This window comes from Eriocheir sinensis, chromosome 27, assembly GCF_024679095.1.
Source record: "Eriocheir sinensis breed Jianghai 21 chromosome 27, ASM2467909v1, whole genome shotgun sequence".
Classification (NCBI taxonomy): Eukaryota; Metazoa; Arthropoda; class Malacostraca; order Decapoda; family Varunidae; genus Eriocheir; species Eriocheir sinensis.
The window spans coordinates 3,082,191-3,109,786 of NC_066535.1; the positions used below are offsets into that span (position 1 = coordinate 3,082,191).

Here is a 27,596-nt window from a genome sequence, read left to right on the forward strand (position 1 = left end):
ACCTTTTACCCTTGATGACGCGAAATGCGTCATCGTGCGCGAGAGGGTTAATAGTAGGCATAGTGGAGTCATTAAGGGAATGACTAGGAGGAATATGCCCTAAATCATCTAGAGTGGAGTTTTCAGAGAAATTTTAAACAAAGAGCTCAGGTTTAGAGACATCTAACACCCACTGAACCGTTAGAATTAAGGAGAGATGGGAAAGATGAATAGGTAAAATACTTTTGGCTAAATGTCAAAAGTCTCTGAAAAAAATAGAATTGGCAAGATTTTGAAATTTTCTAAAAATGAGGGAGTTTTTTTGGTAAGTCAAAGAATAGCTTTGGCAAGGTTTCAGGAAGAAATGTAAAATGTAATGTAAAATATATAAAAAAATTAGCAGAAGTTTAGAGGGTCAGGTACCTTTTGAGAGCTGCCTCTCAATCTTGGATAACATAAGAACAAGCATGATTGAACCAGGGCTTTTTAGCATGTGGAGTAGAGAAAGTGTGTGAAATATGTGCCTCCATCCCACATACAATCAATATATCTGGCATGATCCCTTCATTGTGGGAGCTTTTAAGAGCAAAGATCAGAACACAGAGATAAATAAGATAAGTCTACCACCCTCCATTTACAACACACAAATCCCTTTCTCCAAACCAATTGGTGTGTGTGGTGTGTGCATCTGAAGAAAATGCAGGATTTTACTATCAGCTATTGACAATAGTACAAAGATGAATTAATCTGTAATATTATCCTAAACAGACCATAGTTAATTGTTTATCATAGGTCATCATTTAATTTACATAGTTAATCATTTTCATATTCTCAAATTTATTCCTACTCTAGAACTTTCTACTTCATTCATGCACTCACTTCTTCACAGGTTCGTCTCCAAACTTCATGAGGGTCCTTATAGCCGTAGGGGCTGTGTAAAATTTACTAACTTTGTACTTCTCAATAATCTCCCAGAATCGGCCTGTGTGAGGATACGTTGGGACACCTTCAAACTGAAAGGTATGGATAATACCACAATTAAATGATACACTGGATATTACTAGTCTCCTAACTATTACTTTCCCAAGTTTAAAGAATCAGTTATAAATGTATTTATCAATCAATAGGTATATATATAAATCACACAAAAAATCTATCTATCTATCGATCTATCTATCTATCTATCTATCTATCTATCTATATCTATATCTATATCTATATCTATATCTATATATATATATATATATATATATATATATATATATATATATATATATATATATATATATATATATATATATATATATATATATATATATATATATATATATATATATATATATATATATAAACTCTTTGTTATCCAAATTAACTCAGCCAAGAGCCTGACAGACTAATGAGGAAGAAGGAAGGAGTTTATACGGCCAACCCTCCCTGATTAAGATTGAAAAAGCCTCACACACTAGTGTAACTCTCTTAAGAGGGTCAAGTAGAGCTCCAGGGGGCAGTATGAGCCAAGCAAAGAATGGTACAACTAAAGACTACTTGCCTGCACCACTAATGGGCTGGGCCAACCAACAGGCCCCATCATGAAAGCATACCAGTGATATAGGCTCAACATAAAAAATAAAATAAAAATTATAAATACAGGATGTACAATTCTGTAATAAACACTAAACATGATCATCATTAGGTACAATATGCATTATATATATTATATGTTCCTCACTCTTCCCCAGCCATATGTCTCACCAGGACAGATGTGGCCCCATTCAACAGGGGTCCATAGGTAACATAGGAGTGGCCAGTGATCCAGCCAATGTCTGCAGTGCAAAAGTAGACATCTCCAGGGTGGTAGTCAAAGGAATACTTGAAAGTGGTGGCAGTGTAGAGCATGTAGCCCCCAATGGTGTGTAAGACTCCTTTGGGCTTACCTGTGCTACCACTGGTAAAGGAAAGGAAATTTTATCAAATAGTGAATTGTGATGAAAAAAAGAAAAGAAGGACATTCCTCATCACTAATTAAACTATTTTTTTCACTGAGCAAGGAATATATCCTTGGTTAGTAACAAGAAAATACAACAACATGTAACTACTTCCTAAAGGACAAATAAAAGGTTCGACAACTATGGCCAGAGTATAGCAAATTTTGTTGCAGAGGATGGCATGTACATACCTTTGTTTTTTTGTCTACGAACATTTTTGTTAATTTAATTAAGTACCTCAAGCCAAATCACAAAGAAATTCAGATTACCTTTGATTTCTATCACAGGCTTACCAGACATTTTGTAGTGGTATGTAAATATAGAGGCATGATAGTTAATGAGAAAAATAATGTATAAGAAATGTTATAAGAAATGGGATTAGCGGACATGCCACATCATCTCTGCCACCTTTCTATCTATGTATCTACAGTACCCTCCCGAGTTTCGCTCTTGCTTCGTTCTGAAGGCATAGCGCTAAACTCGGGGTATTGAAAACACTGAATAAGCACTTATTCGTTCCGACCCGTGGAGAACCTGACTTTTTTCACCCACTTTACTCCCTTGTTATCTTAAAATACATACCTTGGAAAAAGGAAGAAAATGGGAAGAGAGAATGAGTCGTTTTGAAGCCGCAGTTGAAGGCAACTGGCTTACAATTGGCTGATAGTTCTGAAAACACATTTGTGATTCGCTGGGAGTCTGATGATGTCATCGCCGGTGCTCACCCAATCAGTGACCTCACTGCCTTAAAGTGGTGTCACACTGGCCGTTTTCCTCCAACCATTGGGGCTACGGGCAACACCCGTAGCCCCAGACAGAAGTTCCTCACATTTCCCCCATTCTGGCTTCGTCGTTTAAAACTCTCTCTCTCTCTCTCTCTACTGACAAAACACCAAGAAACAGTAACGTTGAACATTTGTGCGTGCGAGTAAACATTGCAAAAGTCAATTTAAATATATCTGTCACTTACAGGCCTCCGGGGCAATCACTTGATGGCGATCTTGAAATGTACAGCGTCTTAAGGCAGTCACTTAATAACAGCAACTCACTGATACTAGGAGACTTTAACCTCCCCTATCGCGACTGGGGCGACACTGTCGGGTACAGAAGGTGAGTCCCATAGAATAATTTCTAGAGGAAAATTATCTAAGCCAAATGGTATCTGAACCAACTCGACAAAATAACATACTTGACCTTGTTATAGCGACCCAAGATAACCTAGTCAGTAATGTCACGGTAGGAGAACACCGTTCCTGCGATCATAAACTAGTGTGACATTAGAGCTCAATCATCGGTGACTGAAAATAAAGTTAAGGTGCCCAATTTCAAAGAGCCAACTAAAACTAATAGATATGCAACTATCAGATGACGGCAATGCAGAGGTAAACTTTAAAATCACTTACTCACTCAGCAGGACACATTTGTCCCAATTAACACTAATAAAGTCCACCTTGGTTTAATAGCGAATTTAAACACTCAGTCAAGGAGAGAAAATTGTCTTACAGGTTAAAGAAAGACCAAAGCACGCCCGAAAACATTAGACTTTACAATGATGCAATAAAAAGATTAGTGCATCAGGCAAAGCGTAGATATGAAGAAAATATTGCAGCCAACTGTAAAAATAATCAAATCCTTCTTCAGTTACATAAACAACAGAAAGGCGATCAGAAGTGGAATTGGACCTTTAAGAAACAGCGACGGTGCACTAGTGACTGACAGCCAACACGTAAAACCTATTAAATAATTACTTTTCCTCGTGTTTAATAATAACAGTCCTCCCACCACCACCACCAACACCAGTACTAATGTAAATCGAGCATGCATTGTCTAACTTTGAAATAAAACCATGAAGTCCTTAAAGCCCTCAAATCACTTAAAACAAATAAAAGTCCTGGACCTGATAAAGTATATCCAACTCTGCTGAAAGAAACAAAAATACTCTCCCTCACAACCGTATTCAATATGTCCTTGCGACAAGGCATTGTCCCTTCAGATTGGAAAAAGGCTAACGTGACACCGATTTTTAAGAAAGGAGACAAAAGTACCAGGTAATTACAGGCCCATTAGTCTAACTTCGTTGTAGGTAAGCTACTTGAGGGCATAATTAGAGACAAAATTGTGAGTTACCTTGAAAGCCACTCATTAATTGGGGACTCACAACATGGCTTCAAACAAAAGATCCTGCCTATCAAATCTATTAACCTTTATAACGACCTCTTCACTGTTTATGGCGTAACCAAATCACTGGACGTAGTCTATCTTGATTTAAGCGTTTGATAAAGTCCCGCATCACAAATTACTTTACAAATTAAAGCAAATAGGTATTGACGGTCAGGTAAACCAATGGATCGCGAATTGGTTGAGCAACAGACAACAAAGAGTAGTGATTGACGGATTTAACTCAGAGTGGGCGCTGGTCACTAGTGGCGTCCTCAGGGCTCGGTTCTTGGCCCAGTGCTCTTCATTATTTACATCAACGACGTGGATGTTGGACTCAATAAATTAGTAAATTTGCAGACGACACAAAGATTGGTAACTCGGTTCTCACTGGCGAAGACAGGCAAAGCCTCCAAGAGGATTTGCACAAAATTTCAGCTTGGTCGGATAGATGCAAGTGCCAGGTCCTTCAAGTTGGAACGAGGAATAAGAAGTTTGATTACGAAATGCGGCGTTAAACTCAAGGACTTGGGGTCAAACAAACCTCAAATTCTCGCAGCAATGCATCGATGCAGCAAATAAAACAGAATGTTGGGCTTCATTAAAAGAAACTTTTATCTAAGAATAAAGATGTAATACTCCCGCTCTACAACAGTTTAGTCAGACCCCACTTGGAATATGCGGTACAGTTTTGGTCTCCCCACCATGCAAAGGATATTGCTAAATTATCCCTTCCTTGCGCAACAAATCCTACGAAGAAAGGCTTTCTACCCTTAACATGTTCTCTCTTGAATCGAAGCCCGAGGAAAACTGATCGAATGTTTTAAAATACATAATTGTTTCACGAATGTAGACAGATCAACATTGTTTATGATCGATGACACTTACGAGGAACAATGGCGTAAAACTCAGATGTAGACAAGTAAATTCAGACTGCACCAAATTTTTCTTCACCAAGAGAATGGAATAAGCTCCCATCATCAGTGGTCCAGTGTAACACGATTGACTCCTTCAAAAATAAGCTCGACCGTCACTTCCTTCAACTTAATATCAACTAGAGTAGAAATGCAACGTTTTGGAGTCTTCTGATTAATGTAAAATCACTTAGGTTTAAGGACAGACCACCAAGTCTGGACCATGGGGTCTGTGTGGTCTGATTTTATATGTAAATCTATGTAAATCTCTCTCTCTCTCTCTCTCTCTCTCTCTCTTCTCTCTTCTCTCTCTCTCTTCTCTCTTCTCTCTCTCTCTTCTCTCTCTCTCTCTCTTCTCTCTCTCTCTCTCTTCTCTCTCTCTCTCTTCTCTCTCTCTCTCTTCTCTCTCTCTTCTCTCTCTCTCTCTCTCTACTCTCTCTCCTCTCTCTCTCTCTCTCTCTCTCTCTCTCTCTCTCTCTCTCTCTCTCTCTCTCTCTCTCTCTCTCTCTCTCTCTCTCTCTCTCTCTCTCTCTCTCTCTCTCTCTCTCTCTCTCTCTCTCTCTAGATAACTTAAAAATCCTTAGTTTCAATAAACAAATTTGATGAACTGAGATGTCTTGCTTTAACAGAAAATTTCATTTATCGACACCACAAATATTGATTTAAGTTCAATACAACATAGATGGCTACAGACTCTTCAACAAAGATCGTAACTTTATGTCAAAGCTATTTGCAACCGACAAAACACCGAAACAGTAACGTTGAACATTTAAACATTGCAAAAGTCAATTTAAATATATCTGTCACCTACAGACCTGAAATGTACAGCGCCTTAAGGCAGTCACTTAATAACAACGACTCACTGATATTAGGAGACTTTAACCTCCCCATATCCTGTCAGGTACAGAATAGAATGATCGAATTTCTAGAAGAAAATTATCTAAGCCAAATGGTTTCTGAGCCAAAAATAATATACTGACCTTGTTATAAAAGATAACCTTGTCAGTAGTGTCACGGTAGGAGAACACATCATAAATTAGCATTAAAGCTCAATCATCAGTGACTGAAAAATTTCAAAAGAGCGACAAAACTAACAGAAATACAACTATCAGATGACGAAAATCACTTACTCACTCAGCAGAACACATTAACACTAATAAAAGCCCACCGTGGTTTAATAAATTAAACAATCAGTCAATGAGAGAAAATTGTTTTACAGGTTAAAGAAAGAACAAAACGCGCCCCGAGAACATTAGACTCTATAATGATGCCAGGTAAAAGACTAGTAGGTCAGGCAAAGCGTAGATATGAAGAAAATATTGCAGCCAACTGTAAAATAACCGAAATCTTTCTTCAGTTACATAAACAACAGAAAGGCAATCAAAAGTGGTATTGGACCTTTAACAAACAGCGACGGTGCACTAGTGACTGACAGCCAACACATTGCAAACCTCTTAAACAATTACTTTTCCTCGGTGTTTAATACTAACAGTCTTCCTCTCGCTACCACCAACACCAGTACTATTGTAAGCATGCATTGCCTAATTTTGAAATAACAACCGATGAAGTCCTTAAAGCTCTCCATTCACTTAAAACAAATAAAAGTCCTGGACCTGACAAAGTATATCCAACTCTGCTGAAAAATACTCTCCCTCACAACCGTATTCAATATGTCCTTGCGACAAGGCATCGTCCTTCAGATTGGAAAAAGGCTAACGTGACGATTTTCAAGAAAGGAGACAAAAAGTACCAGGTAATTACAGGCCCATTAGTCTAACTGTTGTAGGTAAGCTACTTGAGGGCATAATTAGAGACAAAGAGTTACCTTGAAAGCCACTCATTGATTGGGGACTCACAACATGGCTTCCGAAACAAAAGATCCTGCCTATCAAACCTATTAACCTTTATGACCTACGACCTCTTCACTGTTTATGACGTAACCAAATCACTGGACGTAGTCTATCTTGATTTCAAGCGTTTGATAAAGTCCATCATAAATTACTTTACAAATTAAAGCAAATAGGTATTGACGGTCAAGTAAACCAATGGATCGCGAATTGGGTAAGCAACAGGCAGCAAAGAGTAGTGATTGATGGGTTGACTCAGAAAGGGCGCCTGTCACTAGTGGTGTCCTCAGGGCTCGGTCCTGGCCCAGTGCTCTTCATTATTTACATCAACGACGTGGATGTTGGACTCAATAACCGCATTAGTAAATTTGCAGACGACACAAAGATTGGTAACTCGATTCTCACTGGCGAAGACAGGCAAAGCCCAAGAGGATTTGCACAAAATTTCGATAGATGGAGATGCCCTTTAACGTAGACAAGTGCCAGGTCCTTCAAGTTGGAACGAGGAATAAGAAGTTTGAATACGAAATGCTTCAATGCGTCAAAGACTTGGGGTCAAAATCGTCAAACCTCAAATTCTCACAGCAATGCATCGATACAGCAAATAAAGCGAACAGAATGTTGGGCTTCATTAAAAGAAACTTTGTATTCAAGAATAAAGATGTAATACTCCCGCTCTACAACAGTTTAGTCAGACCCCACTTGGAATATGCGGTACAGTTTTGGTCCCCCACCATGCAAAGGATATTGCTAAATTAGAAGGTGTTCAAAATGATCCCTTCCTTGCGCAACAAATCCTCTGAAGAAAGGCTTTCTATCCTTAACATGTTCTCTTGAGAGGAAAATTGATCAATGTTTTAAAATACTTAATGGTTTCACGAATGTAGACAGATCAACATTGTTTATGATCGATGACAGTACGAGGAACAATGGCGTAAAACTCAGATGTAGACAAGTAAATTCAGATTGCACCAAATTTTTCTTCACCAACGTTAGTGCGAGAATGGAATAAGCTTCCACCATCAGTGGTCCAGTGTAACACGATTGACTCCTTCAAAATAAGCCTTCCTTCAACTTAATATCAACTAGAGTAGAAATGCAACGTTTGGAGTCTTCTGATTAATGTAAAATCACTTAGGTTTAAGGACAGACCACCAAGTCTGGACCATGTTCTCTGATTTTCTATTTCTCTGTAAATCTCTCTCTCTCTCTCTCTCTTCTCTCTCTCTCTCTCTTCTCTCTCTCTCCTCTCTCTCTCCTCTCTCTCTCTCTCTCTCTCTCTCTCTCTCTCTCTCTCTCTCTCTCTCACTCTCTATCTCTCTCTCTCTCTCTCTCTCTCTCTCTCTCTCTCTCTCTCTCTCTCTCTCTCTCTCTCTCTCTCTCTCTCTCTCTCTCTCTCTCTTCTTTCTCTTCTCTCTCATAGACCCATGCAATGTTTGGAGGAAAACGACCGGTGTGACACTACCTTTTAAGGCAGCACGCGTGACGCCCATGGTAAGTAGACGTGACCCGTACATGTCAAAGCAGCGTGAAACTCGGGGTGATAATGCGTGAAAGTCAGGATGGTGAGAATTTAGGACTAAACACGAAACTTGAGGATCGTGAAACTCGGATAGTGCGAAACTCGGGAGGGTACTGTATATCTCTGATGCCCTGTTCCCTCGCAGGAACTTCCCTCCAGGGGGTGGCCGCTGCAGAAGTGTCCTCATCTCTCCCTATTCTGGCACTCCCTCTCAGCACACTCAATCCTGCTACTTCCAACTCTCTCGCTCCAATACTCACTCACCTTATTGATCCACTTCACAGGTGATCTTCCCCTTACACCCCCTTCTTCAATCCTTCCCTCATACACTCTCTTCACAAATTCATTCTCCTTCATCCTCATCACATGTCCATACCATCTCAGCGTACCACACTTAACCCATTTGACCATTCCACAATCCACTCCTTTCGCTGTCACACTCATTCCAAACCTCTCATAAACGCTTTCATTACTTTCTCCATCCCATCTGGAAACACCACACACAGCTCTCATATAACTCATTTCCACTGCACGTATTCTGGGTTGCTGTGCTGCATTCCATGTCCACGTCTCTGACGCATACGACAGAACTGGCAGGATAATACTCTTCGTACAATCCAATTTATATCTTACACAATGTTTCATTCATATTTTTAGTCCTACAAACATCAGTATCATTCATCAACATTCATGACCAACTAATTGTGCCATACTGTTTTATGACATTACTTCACCAGTAACTGATGAAGGAATCATTACACAGCATATTGCAACATGGTGATAGAGAGCTACACTAACCTGGTGTAGAGCATGAAGAGTGGATCCTCTGTGTCCATCCACTCAGGGTCACACTCACTGCTGGAGGTAGACACCACTTCGTGCCACCATAAATCCACTGATGAGTCCCAGTTAACCTATGGTATACAAAACTCATTATGCTATATACCTAACCAAAAAACACAGTAAATTCTACTCAATTTTAATAAATAGTATTTAGAAAATTTCTATTTTCTTAACACATGGAATGCTGCAAATGACCAAGTATTTTTATAATACAGAGCTTATAATAGCATAAGAATAATTTTCAAAGAGAAATAATTTCAAAATTAAAAGTGCAGATATTTTTAAATTGTGCATAAAATTTTAACGAAGACTATTTAACGAAACTGGAATTTTGTCATGTACCTCCTAAAACTTAAGTTACCTGATCTTTTAGTTATATAATTTTGGCAAATGTTCTGTTTAGAAGATTATAAGATACTTTATATATAACTCTTAATCCCAATTTATATCTTTTATGATGTTTCAACAATGAACTTGTGAAACTTTAATGGGAAGGGTTTCTTTTCACATTTAAGAGGTACAATTCTTTCAAACTTGTTTATAAAATATAACTTAGACCTAATATAATGTGCAATGATGAGAACTTTGTGCAGGAACCAAGGAATGAAGGAGAAGGGGAAGAGGAGGAAAACAGGTCAGCACTGAGAGATCATCCCACGACTATGGCTGGGCATCATACCACTACCTTGTAGTTGCCCTGCAGATCCCCGCCAGCATGTTATCGTGGAACGGAGGAGGAAGGGCCCGCACGGGAGAGGCAAGCAGTGAGGGGGACATGGAGAGGAGAGTTCATTGAAAGCAGCAATACAGCTGTACAAACACACAAGTAATACAGACTCTTTCCTGACAGGCTACAATGGTCTGCAGCAAAAATCAAAGAAACTGCTATTCTACTAAACGAAAGAAGGAGAATTTTACAGGCAGTCAAACAGGTGATGTTAAACTTTCTAAGGTGAATATCCATCAGCTGTATATCAGTACTTTCATAACATGCAACTAAGTTCCTGCAAACTATGCTTAGTAAAACTGTAAATAACAAAATTAGTCATGTTATTGAAATTGAAAAATGTATTTTTTTTTTTTTTTGTATAAGTAGATATGGCATGCATTCATCCAAATGCTCAAAGAAGAAACTAAATATTTCTAAACAGCTTTGTTAATATCTTTGCATGTAGAAAGGTGCATAATGTCACAAGCTATAATAAGGCTGATCAACTAAAGGGTTCCTCTCAACTGTCTCTCACCATAGTATATTAAAGAAATTAATGTAATTCTAACTTCAAATATATTACATATAAAACATTATTTTCTTAACAGCTGTCCCTGACAAGGGGCAACACTTCCTTCCCAAAAGAGAAGTAGAAAGGCACGGGTTCTATGCAACATACTTGAATCAAAAGTGTTACCCATCTAGCTATAATGAAAACATCTGACATATGGGACTATTACATGATTTTATGATTTACATTACATACTCTTTCTTATCCAAGTTTTTGCTAACAATAAAGCAACTCTAAGGGTATTCAAGTACATACACTCAATCCTCGGCTATAGTACATTCAGCTATCGCATTTTATGGCCATCACGCCTATATATATATATATATATATATATATATATATATATATATATATATATATATATATATATATATATATATATATATATATATATATATATATATATGCACAAACATGTCTATCACACCCCAAACATGTCTATGATGCATGTACTCCATTTATACAGAACGATTCGTCATGTGAGTGGAGTCTCAGCAGGGGATGGGAGGACATAGCTGATGCACCACATGAAAATGGTGGCCCACAACATCTACAGTACTTGGCAAAATGACTCAGCACCCAGTGTCTTCCACATGTCAACAAACAATAAATAAGAAAACAAAATGAAAATAATGGATTTTATTTACCGTTAATACTTTGTTGGGTTTCCTCTACCCTCCTGACAGCTTCAAGACATCTTGGGAGGGAAATAGCAAGATTCCTGAGGTGGTGTGAGGGAATATTGTCACGGGACTCCCGAACTGCTGCGTCTAGCTAGGCCAGGGAACTCCTGTCCTCACCGTGAAGATCCTTCTTCACTTAATGCCAGAGGTTCTCTATAGGGTTCAAATCTGGGCTGTTCCCTGGCCAATCACTTATGAAGGGTATAGCACAGTCATTCATCCACATAATTACCGATTTAGCCTCGTACGGTGGTGCACTGTCATGCTGATACAAGTGGGCAGCTGTTAGCTGGCACGAGTCTGGCAAATAGTCACATAGGAGCTCCAGGTACACATTCTGATTCACTTTCACACCCTTCAGTAACACAGCAAGCTTGGCTAAAGCCATAAGTGAATCAGGATGTCTCGCATTTTTTTCCAGGTACTGTGGGTCTAGACTCTAGAGGGTAACTGCTGGCATGGAGGTACACTTGTGAATTACGGTTACAGGTCATCGAAAATGTAGCCTCATCCAACCACAATAATTGTACCCTTTGCTCCTCAGTCCAGACACTATACTTATTGACAAAATTAACACGTCTCTTTCGCTCTCCAAACACCTCAGACTTAGCTTCCTTAATTTGTCTTGCTGTCAAATGTGAATCAGACTCCAAAGATCGCTTTATCACATTTACAGTCATAACAGATGTCCTCCAGGAACAACCAGAGCTTTTACCAGGCTCGGGAAGCTTGCCACTATTTTCCTTGCGATGAATAGCACACCATCGCTGCACAGTCGACTTGGCAACACTAACCACCTCACTTATTTCTTTGGTTTTGTAGCCAGCCTCCCTCAGGGCGATTTGATTATCTGGGCTATTTTGTCTTTGTGGATTTTAACAGTATAGGCCATACTAAACCAGCAAAGTCACAAAATCTAAATGTAATTGTGTCAGTTCAAGGAAGTTGACACAGCAGGGGTGATACACATCCATCCTCTGTGAATGCTTGCAGGAAACTGATGTGCTGGCCCGCTAGTGACTTGAGCATTGGGTAGAGCATGACATCATGTAAGTGCCTAACCTTTCTGTCTCGCACAGAACCCTCATAAATACACTGCTCAAAATTTGCCATAATGCCTCGGCGCTTTGACCAAGGCACCGAGTCTTTCTGTCGAGTACTGTACTTGGCAGTCCTGCGACTTATCCTGGCAAAGTGGTAAAATATGGGATCATCTTGGGGATATTGGCACCAATTTGAATTTTTACCTCAATTTCTAATGTTTGGCTATTGCGATCTCGGTTATAACATGGTTTACCATTAGATGCGAAAGCTAAAGGTTGAGTGTACATACTCTAAAGATTGCCTAATGGAAGTAACTTCAAGAAACTAATCTATTTCCTAAACCTAAAGTGGATCAGCCCTTGAGGAGTCTTTTACTTGCTAACTTAAATACCAAGACATCTGTATCCAAACCCAAGAATGGAAACATACAGAGAGAAACAGCCAGTTATATTTTCAGTATTTGTAAATACTGCAAATATAGACCTTTGAGGGCTAATAAGAACCCAGAGTCATTCCACATTCAGCATATCATGCAGGAGAGGTAGTGGTGATGACTGGCAGCAGTTCAGGGAGTGATATGCTTGGTGTTTGGGCATGAGAAGAGGAGTGATGTGTTACCACTTGCTCTCTTTCCCTGTGATAAACTAAAAACTATCAAAACATTACCCCAACTGGCTACTTTTCCTGCATTCACACAATACATTAAAATATGTTTGATGTTGTTAAAGCAACATATCCAAATGTTGAATATATATATTTCACACAATAGGCATCTATTTGACAGTGCATAATAGTATGAAGCTTGATTATACCAGTTTACAGTCAATCCAGGGGACACTCAAGATAAGAATTGAAGTATTCCTACATTGATATTTTTCTTTTTTACTCTAGTTCACCATTCACTATTCCCTTAACCATGTTTTCACAGTTCATTAAATTTGCCATTGTGCATTTTCTCTCTCCTTTAATATGAAAAAATATCAGCTTTCTTGGTCCTACTGATATATTTCTTAGAATATGTCCTCAGAACATGTAAATTTCTTGGAACCATATCACTTTAACAGCCAGCCCCTTCATATCACTTCAGTTAAAGCATATTTTTTCATATTTTTCTAGGGCTTTTCATATCTATACCTGACGATGTTTAAACATTTCCAACATGTTTTACTCTCAATGATTTGTGCTTCATGTATATCAAAATATGTGTTGGGACTGTATTTAGTATCTCAATTATTAGTAAACAAGGAGGAAGAATTAGCTGCACTTCAAGATCTACTTTCTTCACTACAAATCCTTCAACCAGTTATAACCCAAGCAGAGGTTCAAGTGGACATGAAGCCATCACCCACACAGAACCAAAGAGTGAGGAAGGAGGGGAGAGGGCACACACCTTATCATCAAAGTGAGTCTTCTTGGCTGGATTACCATTAGCTGCAGAACCGTTGGAGGGTTGGGGGGCAGTAACATTGTTCATGTGCTGCACTACCAGGTTCATCTTCACCTCCAGGCCCTTGCCACGACACAGCTTCAGTGCTAAACACAAAAGGTATGTTAATGAATCATGAAAATGCATTTTTCAATCCGATGAATACCTATTAAGCTGCGAGATAAAAAAAAAGGGATAATGAACAAAAACAGTAGTAAGAATTACACTATCATCCTCATAATTCTATAGAAACTACTACATTCAGTACATGACAGCTTATACCTGAATGCAGATTCAAAATTTTCATGAATTTTTTTTTTTTTATGGTCACATTCAACTCACATTTGGATTCTCCAACAATCAAAATATGAACTGCATGATCTGCAGGAACATCTTTTTAAAAGACCAGATTTTTATTTTTATTTTTTTTAATTTTTTTTAAGAGACCAAGTCAGAATACTACAAGGCTGTCTGATGAAGTTAGCAGTGCCCTCCTATATTAATATAAAGTAAATATTTAAGCTTAGACTCTATGTGGTGAAGACATATACCAACCATCATCAGCAATCTCTTTGAGGGCAATAAGCTTGGGTCCTCTCCACACAGCATCAGCAGTGATGAGTACTGATGCTTGAGCATCCAGCATGCGGTCAGCAAGGCTGTCTGCAGAGTACCCACCAAACTAAAAAAAAAAAAAAAAAGCAAATTTTGCTTTACTTTAACAAATAACAATACTGCAAATTATGGTTAATAATTACAGAAACTTTCAACTTTATTACAACTTGCATTGTCCCACAAAAATTACTGAACTCTTCAAGACACTACAATGATATCAACATTGTATGAGAGATTTGTTTCCACTGTTCTCTGTTAAACCCTCCCTAATAATCCATAGAACAAAGTTCACAGATAAAAAAAAAAAAATAAATAAATAAATAAATAAAATAAAAAATCATCTGGCAATAATATATCCCAAGGGTGACAGCATTGCACAATGTAAATAAACTATTTTTTTCAACACATGGGATGTGTTGCTCACAGATAAAAAAAGAAAAAAAAAAAAAAAAAATCAAACATTAAGGTTGTAAAAAGTAGTGAGTGTACTGTATTGATTGATTCTACCAGACATTTTGGCATTGATGTATTGATCAATGACCCAGGGAGACAAGTAGCTTGATGACAAGCCCCACAGAGCTACTCTCCACCCACACTTCACTCATCAGTAATCATCAATAATCTCTCTCGCACATACATTATTATATTTCCCTTTAATCAATTACGAATAGCTCCCCCTTAACAATCAAGGTTGACTCATCACGCCCACACATTTCTAAACTCACGCCCCTCATCCACTATTTGAACCAGACCACTGTGAACTTTACCTTACAGTGACAGCCTAACAACCCTTCAAAATTTGGTCCCATTGACCTACTCATTTTTGTCTGCTCGCACTCACACCGATATGCTTCACCCTTCTTTAATTCAACCTAAGGTACTCTTGCCTCACATAATCACTTTTCCATACACCCTAAATCATTCAAACCTCATATATACACCCCACCCAATCTTACTCGTTTCCCTCCACATTGTAGTACGTTCCATTCAAACTAAACCTAATGAATTCCTTACATAAGACCCCCAAATATACATCGAACTGGAGTAGTCTTATCATTTTCATCATCCTTCTCCCTACATTGTCCTGATCACCGCTACACCTCCAATCTCTGTATGCCTACGTGTGTGTGTGTGTGTGTGTGTGAAGGACAAATGAATACCGTACGAGAGTGCCTGGGTCGTGTCAAGGTTGGAGGTCATGTGAAGAGCAAATGAAGGTCAGAGAGAGAGAGAGAGAGAGAGAGAGAGAGAGAGAATTGATTACAGCCGGATAGAAAGAGAGGTGCTGGCTTGGATCCATACTGAGGCACACCTGACTGCCCCGCCCAACGCACCCCGCCCCGCCCACCACACCCTGCTTACCTTCCTTGCCCTTCCCGCCCACCATAACCTGCCCCGCCCCTCACCACCCCGCCCACCACCACCTACCTGCCCCTCACTCTCCCGCCCACAAGAGATACTGCCTGCCCCGCCCACCAAATTCTGCCTCCATTCTCGTCTCTTCTTCCCGACCCCCAACATTGCTTCCCCCCCCCCCGTTCCCCACCCACACATTCTCTCTCTCTCTCTCTCTCTCTCTCTCTCTCTCTCTCTCCTCACCACAATGGAGTGCACGGCCCCGATCCTGGCCACGGCGAGCATGGCCACCACGAGCTGCTTCACCATGGGCATGTAGATGGCCACACAGTCACCCTTTGTCACGCCCTTCGCCTTCAGCACGTTGGCCACGCGACACACATCCTTCAGCAGCTGCGCGTAAGTCACCACCTCGGCGTCGGCAGGGTCGTTCCCCTCCCTGAGAACGATGACGCGTTTGTTAGAATTTTGGGAATGAATGGGATGAGAGCATGGAGGGACAGTTGGGAGGGATGAGAACGACGGAAAGGAGCAGGAAGGGACGGACGGATGAGCGGGATGAGGGATTGAAGGGAGCGTGGATAGACCGAAAATGAATACGATGGGAGGGATGAGGAACGGCAGGGAGCAGGGAGGGATGAGGTACGGCAAAGAGCAGGGAGAGATAAGGAGTGAAGATGGTAAAAAATAAAAAAATAAAAACAGGAAGCGAGTAAGAAAGGAAAGGAGCCGGAGAATGGGGGTACACGTTGAGGACGGGTAGGGGAAGAGATAGGGAAGCACGTGGTTAAACTTAGCATTGAACCTGAAATAAGGAACTCAAGGAAGGCAGCCGGCCAGCATTTTTCCAGAAAATAAAGTCAGTGTGTGCGGTTGACACGTCTGACGGCACCGCGCGCAAAGCGTATACGTATAGGCTCTACCAGGGACAGTAGTCTGTATAGAATCCTTAGTAATAACTGACCCTCTCTTGATCAGCCTCAGATATTATAACTCAGGGAGGGTCGAGTCGAAGGGGGAGGCAAAGTCCCCTTTTCGAAGGAAATCAGATTGGGTTAGATGTATTTGCATAATATCTAACTAACACTCCCCAACTACCTCTCGACGTTAAAACTTCCGCGTTTTGTGCTGACCGGAGGGGGCACATTTATATGCACTAGAGAAAAATGTAGCTGAGTAGCCATGCACACACACACACACAAAAAAAAAAAAAAAAAAAAAAAAAAAAGTTTCCTTCCTATCTTCCTGTCCCACAAGAGTGAAGAAGCACGGTTCCTGTGTGTTCTGACAATTTTAATTTACAAGATATTGATTTTAACTGAGGGGAAACATTCACTCGATCAAAAGAACAGTAAAGTGCGTCGGTCAGGTACACCCGTTTTGCAAAAAAATAAGTAATAATGATAGCATCTGCTGGTCTGCGTCCTTCCTTCTCAGTTATGGGCAAGGAAATGGAAATTCCCTACCTGTCTAAGTGACAGAAATTAATCTCCCCTGCCGGTGTGTGTGTGTAATTCACCTCTTAGTCTGCAGCGGGTCTCTCTAGGAGTCTAGAGACACCCAACCGTTCCCCTACGAAAGAGCAGAGCTCGTAGTACCGATATTTGGGTTGGACTGAGACCGCTCACACAACACACCGCGACAACGAGGTCACAACTCCTTGCCTGACGTCGCGTACCTATTCACTACTAGGTGAACAGGGGCTACACGTGAAATAAACCCAACTTATCTTCACCCACCCGGGGAATCAATCCCCGGTCCTTCTGGTTGTGAGCCAAACGCTCTACCCCTGAGCTACCGGGCCGTGTTATGTGTGTGTGTGTGTGTGTGTGTGTGTGTGTGTGCTGAAGTATTTTAGGTGCCCGCGGCTCCTCTGGCACGGCACGTCATCGTTAGTTGTCACTATAAAAGTACAAATCACCGTTCTTATTGCCACATAAACTTTAACATTGAAAGATTAGGTCATGCCATGTACAGATTTAGTTTCTGCTGGCGGACAGGTACGTTGGGGTCATCTCAGAGTGCGTACATTTTATAACCAGGTATTACATTGTTATGTATATTCTTTATCAACTATGTGCAAACTTAAGTAGTTTGTGCATAGGTTATACACTGTAGGCCTACGCGTGTCATTAACTATTAACATGTAGGCTCAGGCAGCACCGACGGGGACGAATACTACTCATCATATGTCCATTTCAGTGTAAACGTGAGTCCTGGCACGTTAAAAGTTACTACCCCACCGAACCCTGTCCTGTAGCCTCGTAGCGGTGGAAGGGAGGGGAGGGTACAGTGATAGGGGAGGAGTATGAGGGGGGAAGGCAGGATCCCTTGCCTCGTACCCCTGGGATATTAAATTCCTGAAGGAGGAAGGTCGTGATGAGAATTCCAGACACTACGAAAGGATGATCTGGAGGCAGGCAAATGGGAGGCAGGAAAAAAGGAGCCCTCTTGACGTCAACACTCCCTCACCTAACCTACCCATGGCCAGACAATGTATACGCGTGGCTTCACACGATACGTTTTTATTTATTTATTTATTTTTCAGACTGAGCCGTGTCTTTCTGCCTGGGTATCCGTTTCGGTCAGTTCCCTTTCCTGGTGGCTTGTAACACCCATGCAGCCACCACGTCCTTTCCCTCCCTCCCTTTACTTCCCTTCTGCTGCCGGTCTGTTTTCAATGTAAGAGAATTTTTTTTCTTTTAACTGAATTCTTCAATAGGAGACGAATAATTCTGTCTACTATATTAAAACGCTATGATTATATCAATACTACACTCTTATACTACTGCTACTACTACTACTACTACTGTGCTCATTCATAATGCAATGACGTCTCCTTCGCTCCGTGTTACCCCCCCCCCCCCCCAACACACACACACACACACACACACACACACACACAGGCGCTTTCACCACATTCACTCGCATGTATACGTAGTACAACCACCTCCACTATCCAGACAAGAGAGAGAGAGAGAGAGAGAGAGAGAGAGAGAGAGTAACTACAGTTACTACACGTTACGTGTGTGTGACAGGGGTAGTCTCCCGGGTATAGATGGCCGTTTGGCCAAAGTAGGAGGGGTGTGGGCACCCAGCCAGCCATGTTGTAAGCACGAGGGACACGGGCACGTGGAAGGGGGAGGAGGAGGAGGAGGAGGCGGAATGTGTAGCCTATGTGCCATGTTGGCCGCGGTCCATGCTTTTCCCTGTGCTACGTTCATGTCCAACTCCTATTCCTCCTTCTCCTACCTTGCTCAGAGACTAATCTACGAGGTTTCGACACGTTCTGGCAACACAATGGTTGTAAAGGTGCTCTCTCTCTCTCTCTCTCTCTCTCTCTCTCTCTCTCTCTCTCTCTCTCTCTCTCTCTCATCAACTTTTCGGAATCAGTTGGTATCAGTTCAAAAGATTACGGTGATGGTATGACTGTAATAGTGTTGGTGAGGAAGGCGTTACTATGTAAAGTTAATAATTATAATTAGTGGCAGTGGTGATGATTACATCGTGGTGGTAGTGGTGGCGATAGGAATACAACGCCCCCAAATGATACCAACTTCGAAAAACATGATAATATAACGGTGCGTGCCGTCTAACACACACACACACACACACACACACACACACACATCCGGTCCTTATTAGAGCATTTACACACGTATTGAAGCTAATAAATTATGGAAAGGAAAATATTGCTGCATTTGATTTTAAAGGAAAAGAGCAATTTATTGTAGTAGTAGTAGTAGTAGTAGTAGTAGTAGTAGTAGTAGTAGTAGTAGCTAACTATGCTTAGTAGTAGTAATAAAAATAGTAGTAGTAATAATAATAATAGTAGTAGTAGTAGTAGTAGTAGAAGAGAAGATGGCGCCACTATAAACACTTGCCTAGGCCATGACGGGCTGGGGCCGAATACCATCCAGGTCCCTCAAGCAAGCCTACCGGCGCAATAGGCGGAGACGTAAAAAAAAAAAAAAATAATAATAATAATAATAATAATAATAATAATAATAATAATAATAATAATAATAATAATAATAATAATAATAATAATAATAATAATAGTAGTTGTTATTATAGCTGATATAATAAAAAAATTACAATAATAAACAACGACACAAGGAAAGGTGAGTGAGGAAGAGCAAAGAAAGAAAGATTATAATGACGATTGTGTAACTGGAGACTGACTGTGTCTAGCTTTCTTTTGTTTGTTTCTTTGTAGACTTTAGGTGAAGGACGCTGATTATCATAATTTTTATTATTGTTATTATTTTTATGTGGAAGAGACGATGATGTTCCTGAGATGTAGGATGACAATGATGAGGATCATAATAATATCAACAAGAATAACAACAGCAGCAGCGAATAAACACTTCAGTTGGACAGAAAATGAGTGAGGGTCCTTATGACTACCCACCAACCAGCCCACCACCCCTTCTCCGTCCTCTCACCTCACTCACTATCTTATCGGCCAGCCACGGTGCCTTCCTCTCTCTCTCTCTCTCTCTCTCTCTGATAGAAACATGGTGTTGTCAACCTCCCCTTCCTCCTTCCCCTCCTCTCCCTCTTAACCATGCTCGTCCCCTTACAGTTTCATCATCCCTGACTTTTTTGATCAGTGATAAAGTACGAAATGTGGGTTACTCAGGTAAGTACAGAGGGGAGGGGGGGAGTAGTGTAGAGTTGTATGGTGCACCTACGTAGATTCGTTAACTTCTTTCAGAGTCGAACTGGGGTGCTTAAGGGGGCCGCGCCATCTAGTGGCTGGAGGGGGCCCGGGCCCATATAAGCTAAAATATCAAAATATTTAAATAATACATATTGGCACGGGTTAAGTCCAGGGGCCCATGTACCTTGGGGGGCCCATGTGCCATTGGCACACGGGCACATAGGCCAGTCCGACCCTGACTTCTTTGACGTGCCTGCTCTTAATCGTATGACTTGTTTATCATGCCACCCCATCTCCGTGCTGCCACTTCGAAGAGGACGGAGCCGCCTTTGTGCAGCGACTGACAGCGAGTGCGTGAGCTGAGAGTCCAGTGTCCAGTGCCTTCACTCAATCTCGCTGACCTTAATCATTCTATCCATGTCATTAATTTACTCCCGAAAACACTGAGGGTCATATTCTTAAAAAAAAAAAAAAAAAAAAAAAAAAAAAAAAAAAAAAATCGGCGCCCAAACACATTTGACAAGGCTTTCGTAAGAGTTTTGGGGCATTGCCAAAGATAATTGAATGACCTTGGTAATAGTTTGACCTTTCTGTACTATGAACCTAAAAAAACACTCATTAGAACCCTACTGATCTAATTTTCGGCCTTTGGAATTACTTGATGTGAGAGGTGAAAGCACGTGACAATACCGCCTTGAGCGGCCACCCCAGATTCTGTGACACTGACCTGTGAACACTAAATAATGACGCTGTACATAGTTAGACCTGTGAGTTATTAGGTGGTGAGACTGTGTCAACGCCATGAGGTCTTTTTCACAAATGTAGATACTGTTGGTGAATAATGTTTTTTAATACGAATCCCTTTACCAAGCACACACTTTTCCTTTTCTTTCAGACATGCACTCTCCATACCCTTCCTGTCTACTTTGCAACCACCATGCTTACCCCCTTTTTTCTTCCCCTATCTGCCCTGCTCACCTCGTCACCCTTTAGTCTTTACTCCCTTTCCCCCAGTGTCATGCACACCTCTTATCATTTCCTTCCCTTCCTCTCAGCCACGCCTACCCCCTCCACTTTCCTACCCCTTCTTGCTACAGGCTACTCTTGTCCTTCCCTACCCCTCTTCTTTGCCATGCCTACCCACTGCCCTCGTCTCCCCCTCTTCACCATGCCCATCCCCCAACCTTTCCCTACCCTTCCTCTTATTCATGAACAGCCCACTACCCATATTTACCCTCTTCTCTAACAAGCATACCCTCCTACCGTCCCCCTCCTCTTTTCCCTTTTATTCAGCCTCTCCCGCCCTCTCTTTATCATCTTCTACTCTATCCCCCTTCCTTTTCTCCTCGCAAAAAAACACAAACATTATATATATATATATATATATATATATATATATATATATATATATATATATATATATATATATATATATATATATATACATTGGTTATTCGCCTCTGTACCTCCTCCCACCATTGTCACAACACAAACAATAGCAACACTAGCCCCAGTCACCACCACCACCACCACCACTACTCAGTCCTGCCTAACCCTACCCCTTACATGCCCATCTAAACCCTCTCTCTTGGTATTGACCTCTGTGACCTAGAAAACTGAGGCAGGCTGGTATGTGGTCAGCTTTAGGTTGTAGACGTAAGCAAAGAACCGAGGAGTGGGGTTGTCGATGCTCCTTTACCTTCCTTCTGTTCTCGCTTTTTTCTTTTTTCTTATTATTATCAACCTTCATTCTTTTCCATAACATTAATCCTCCTCCTCCTCCTCCTCCTCCTCCTCCCCTACTCTCCATCTTTTGTGTGTGTGTGCAAGTATTGTTGTGGGTAAAATGTTTCTTTTACTGGAACTTCTCTGGTATCTGTGTGACGTCTACTTCCATCTTTGTCTACCTATGTCCTCAAGAATTCTATATAGTACATTTTATTTACGCTCAATTGTCAAATCGCATTCATCAACACTACAGTTTCCATAGTCGAAGGCCTTCCCGTAGTTAAAAAAAAAAAAAAGCGTTTCTTACACCTTTACTTTATATATCATTTAGCTGGTTTACTAACATCATCATCATCATCAGTAGTAGAAGTAGTAGTAGTAGTAGTAACAACGGCAGCAGCAGCAGTAGTAGTATAGTCCGTTTCATTCCGTCTGTCCACCAACAAAGCAGGAATTTTGATGGATGCGGCACCTGCGCATTAATTTTCTAGTTCGTGAATACGTGAAAATCAACTGTTGTGATAGACATTCTAGCTTATTTTTTTAATAACATATTTGAATATTTATGCGTACAAAAACAACTCAGTCATTTGCATCGATAATCCAACATACAAGCACAGGAAAAGACAAACTTATATCCAATAACAGTCACATCATGCTCGAACGCTCTATGTTTTTTTCAAATTCATTGATTGATAGCTCATTTCAGGTATATTAAAAGACATCTGGCTCTGCAAGCGCATGTAAAGGATATCTTAATAATTTACTAAATGAAAATAATGACTATTAATCGAAATAACATGAAATAGTAAGTAATAACTGTTGAATGCGATGCTAGGCTATTTAGAATATTAGGCTACCCATGCTGTTTACATGCTACACATAAAAATTCCTTATGTATAGACACTTCCAGAGTCGGATGTCACTTTATGTACCTGAATGAGATGAAATATGGGTATCTGAAAGGCTATGAATCGTTCGAGTATGATCAGACTATAATATTTGATATACAAATTCTTCTTTCTTGTGCTTACATGGTAGATTATCGATGCAAATCTGCACGTTTGCGGTTCATATAAAAAGACGGAGGGTTTTTTGTTTACACGAACATTCAAATATACCACTGAAAATTTTAAGTTGATCTTTACGCAATCACGAACTAACAATGCGCAGGTGCCACAGCTACGTTCGCGAGTGGACAGACGGAATGAAACGGACTATAGTAATAGTAGTAGTAGTAGTAGTAGTAGTAGTAGTAGTAGTAGTAGTAGTAGTAGTAGTAGTAGTAGAAGTAGTAGTAATATCAGCATAGTAGTAGTAGTAGTAGTAGTGGCAGTAGATGGAGTCGTCGAGCTAGTCTGTCCATCGGTCGGTGAAAGGGAGGTGAACGAAAGGACAAAAGTCTCTCGACTCGATATAAAAACTAGGCTCTTTGCTCTCAAAACCAAGTTGAGTTGTATATCTACATTCAAGGAGGACTAAATGCTATCCCTTATCACACATACACCTGATGTACCTATTTACTCTTTCTCAATATTTATCGATCTATCTCATTAGATCTTATAAGTTATTAAATATATGGATAATACATTGTAACCATATCAAATAAAATAGTAAGAACAATACATAATAACAATATCAAATAAAATGCCAAGTTTCAACACCAAGTTAATCATCAAAATTACTTCAACCATCACCATCCGATACAGAAACCGGCGTTCTCTCTCGCTAACATTCTACACACCGGCCAGCAACAAACACCCAACACCCTCTCTCCCTTTCTCCTTCAGCTCCCGTCACCACCACTCACCGCTTCACCTGCCAGCAACACCTCCCTCTTTCTCTCCCCGCCCCCCACTTCCCCACCATATGAGCGTGTCCCTTCATCTAGTCTCATAGCCACTCCCCTTCTTCACAGCAGCTATCTTCCTCCTTTCTACTCTTCTATCACCTTTACTCTCCTCTCCTCCTTCCCTCTCTTTAGTCATCGACACCCTTATCCCCTAACTGCCTAACCCCTCATCCAGCATTCCCATTGCTGGTCATTCAAGCCTTCTAGCCCTTTCCTCCTATTACACTTTCTCACAAACCTCCTTACTATGACTCTCGGATCTCCTTATAAAACATTTCTCTCTAAGTGCCGTCTACTCTATCTAACCAACATTTTTCCACCTATTCCATCGCTAACCTATCAAATATTCCCTTATTCCCAGTATCACTTTCACACAAACCTTACTATACTCCACTTGATTATTCGTTCCCTTAAAAAAATTACCTTTACAACCACCATCTACTACTCTACCTAGCCATCTCTTTTCCACCTCTTCTATCGCTAACCTGTAAAATTTACTTTCCCTTCCCCCTATATCACTTTCTCACAAACCTTACAAGACCACTTTTTTATTCATTCCTTTAAGAAATCCCTTTCCCTTTCCATCCGACATCTACTCTACCTTGTCATCTATTTTTCACGTTTCACTAACTTATGAAGTATAGTATTCCTTTAACCCTAAATAACTTTCACAAATCTTATTACACTTGATTCTTCGTTCCCAAAATAATCCTCACCACCCGTCAGCCAATCTACGTATCCTATTCTTTCAAACTCTTCCATTCCTAACCTATGAAATCTACTCGACCTTTCCCCTAATATAATTTTTTCCCAAGCATTACTGAGTCACTAAACTCTCCATCCTAATAAAAAAAAATCACCAACCAACAGCCCATCTACGTAGGTCTCTCCTTTCCAACTCTTCTATCGCTAACCTATCGAATTAACTCTCCCTTTCTCCCTTAATTTTTCGTTCCCTCAAAAGCTACCCCACCAACCACTATCTATTCTGCCCAGTCCTCTCGTTTCTATCTCGTCTATCACAAACGTATAGAATCCACTCTCCCATATCCTCCTTTTCCATCAAAGTTATCACAGAACCCCTCCTCATTTCCCCCTTAAAAAAAAAAAAAAAAAAAAAAAGTCCCTCTCGTACAACCATCTACTCTATTACCGCATCTCCTCCATCCCATCCATCGCTTATCTATGTAACTTTTCACCAGTCAAAACACAAAATAACACGGTCAGTTTTTAGTTGCGGACCAATTGTGGCCGTGTTATAATAGCTACGGATAGCTTCTATGTGGTCTAGCCGCGGATTGGAGCGCCAAGCCATGGAGGTAAAGGGCCAGGGCGAGGCAGTTCGAACCCCAGTGCCCCCGCACAGGTAAGGCACCAGGTCTACCCCGAGCGACAACCTCAAAACAGTGACCCCTTAATATGAACATGTGTAAAAAGCTGTCAAGAGAAAGGTTAGTCAACCAGCCGGCAACGAGCGGGTAATGTGAGAGAGGGGTCAGTAAGTAAGAAATCAACAGTATACGTGTACCCAAGGTCCTTGCGTGTACCTATCATCTCTACAAGGTTCGAAATCGGAAGGTTCAAGTGTCGTGATGATGCAAAAACTTTCTTGAGAAACAAGAGGGTTTATCTTAACATTTTCTTATCATAAGATTGTCGTGTACATACCTCTTAGGAAAGTAATTAGTATGAATTAATTGCATGATGTTCTTAATATGGAAAAAAGTTCGACATAGGTATCTTCTATAGCCAATTAGAATAGAATGTTAATTAAGAAGGAAAGTATCATGAACGAGAACTGCGGGTGATATAAATTCTGTGCTCAAAGATCAGTTAACTAACACATAATATTATATAAAAGTAAACTAATATATAAAAATAACCATAAAAGAGGATGAAAGTAATCAAGCCATGAAGAGTAACAACCTTCGGCTGAACTGATACGTCATGGAACACTGGTCTTCGAACCCTCAACCTAAGAACCTCCCTCTGCCAGTCCTTCCCTTTTACCACCCCTCCCTTCTTTCCCCTTCCTTTCCACCACATTTGCCCTCCCTTTTCCACCACCCCTCCCTTCCCATCTTTTTTCATCTCCTCCCCTTCCACCACCCTTCCCCTTCCTCCCCCTCCCTACTGTCCATTCCCCTTCCACCACCTTTCCCCTCCCTTTCCTTCTCCCCCTCCACCCGTTTCTTTCATTCACTTCCTCTTCCACAAACCCGCCCTTCTTTTCTCTTCCCTTCCACCCGTCTCTTCCTTTCACTTCCCCTTCCACAAAGCCGCCCTTCTTTCTTCTTCCCTTCCACCACCCTTACCCCCCCCCCCCCTTTCCCACCACCATTCCCTTCTTTCCTCTTCCCTTCCACCACCCATCCCCTTCCATTCCTCCTTCCTTCCTCTCCCTTTCCCACCACCACTCCCTTCTTACCTCTTCCCTTCCCTCTCACACGTTACTCTTCACCGTTGCCTTTCCTCTCCCTTCCCCTCCCCTCCCTTTCCTTTCTCTCACGCTTATCTCTCATATCTCCCTTCCCTTTTCTTTAAATCTCACATATTTCTCCTTCGGTTTCCATATCTTCTATTTTTTTTTCTCTTCCAATCTCCCATTTCCTTCGCTTCTCTCCTACATATCTCTTCCCACCATCGCCTCGTATCTCTTTTTCCTATCTTTATTATCTCCCCTCTCCCACTTCCCGCCATCGCCACTCCTCTCCCCTTCATTCCATTCTTCTTTGCTCGTCTCCTCTCCCCCACCCCTTCCCAATCACATATTTCTACCCAACGTCGACTCGTCTCTCTTCTTTCATATCTTTTCTCTCTCTCCTCTCCCACTTCCCACCGTCGCCACTCCTCTCCCCTCCTTTCCATTCTTCTTTCCTCCTCCCCTCTCACACATATCTCCCCACCGTCGCCTCCCCCACGCCATCCCTTCTCGGCCAACAGATTGGTGTCACTTGCGACCTGATTGCTTCAATTCACTACGGCGCCTTTTAATCTAGACCCCCCCCCCCCTCTTTTCCTCTCTCTCTCTCTCTCTCTCTCTCTCTCTCTCTCTCTCTCTCTCTCTCTCTCTCTCTCTCTCTCTCTCTTCCATTCATACCTCTAGCTAATTGCACTGGACGTATCTCAAACGGGTTACTTATCTCCAGCTGAACAACTTGCTTTTCATATCTCTCCGGTAAGATTATATACATTAAGGTTACCTAACTGACCCCTGCACTACGATCATTGTAGAGCGTCCGCAGCAGACATGGGGTAATCGTAATCTGTAATCGCAATCGATTACGATCGATTACAGTTTTTCAAGTAATCGTAATTGTAATCGATTACCCTCTTATATTTTTAAGTAATCGTAATCGAATACATTAAAAATGTAATCGTAATCGTGATTACTTTTGCGATTACATTAGCAAAGTTTTAGCTAATAGTTTATCGTACAGCAAGTATATGTACTGATATATGTATAATTTAAGCTTGGTTTGAGAAATGGGATACCATTCAATACAGTAAGTCCCAAATTCTTTGAGTTGATCTAAAAATAAGAAGTTCGAATACGAAATTTGCGTTGTAAATCTCAAAACAGTATACCTATGGTGTTCAGGATTTTGGTGTCAAAATTGCGTCAAACCTCAGATTCACGCAGTAAATCACAAGAGGCAGCGAGCACAGCAAACAGAATAGGAAAACTTGTGTCCTGGT

The 27,596-nt window shown here is 40.9% G+C and overlaps 1 protein-coding gene across 3 annotated transcripts in view; it reads right to left on the bottom strand.

Annotated features, from left to right (window-relative positions):
• Positions 1-27,596, bottom strand: part of LOC127003990 (acetyl-coenzyme A synthetase, cytoplasmic-like) — a 46,465-nt gene that overhangs the window by 12,063 nt on the left and 6,806 nt on the right. The window contains exons 2-8 of one of the 3 annotated variants that reach the window (XM_050871080.1): positions 15,895-16,090; positions 14,236-14,362; positions 13,645-13,787; positions 9,933-9,944; positions 9,203-9,318; positions 1,732-1,924; positions 859-992 (exon numbers count right to left, since the gene is read on the bottom strand). In XM_050871080.1, the coding sequence (XP_050727037.1) occupies positions 859-992; positions 1,732-1,924; positions 9,203-9,318; positions 9,933-9,944; positions 13,645-13,787; positions 14,236-14,362; positions 15,895-16,090 (921 nt within the window). Of the gene's footprint in view, positions 1-858; positions 993-1,731; positions 1,925-9,202; positions 9,319-9,929; positions 9,945-13,644; positions 13,788-14,235; positions 14,363-15,894; positions 16,091-27,596 lie in introns of all 3 variants that reach the window. The other 2 variants (XM_050871079.1, XM_050871081.1) reach the window with 2 other exon arrangements.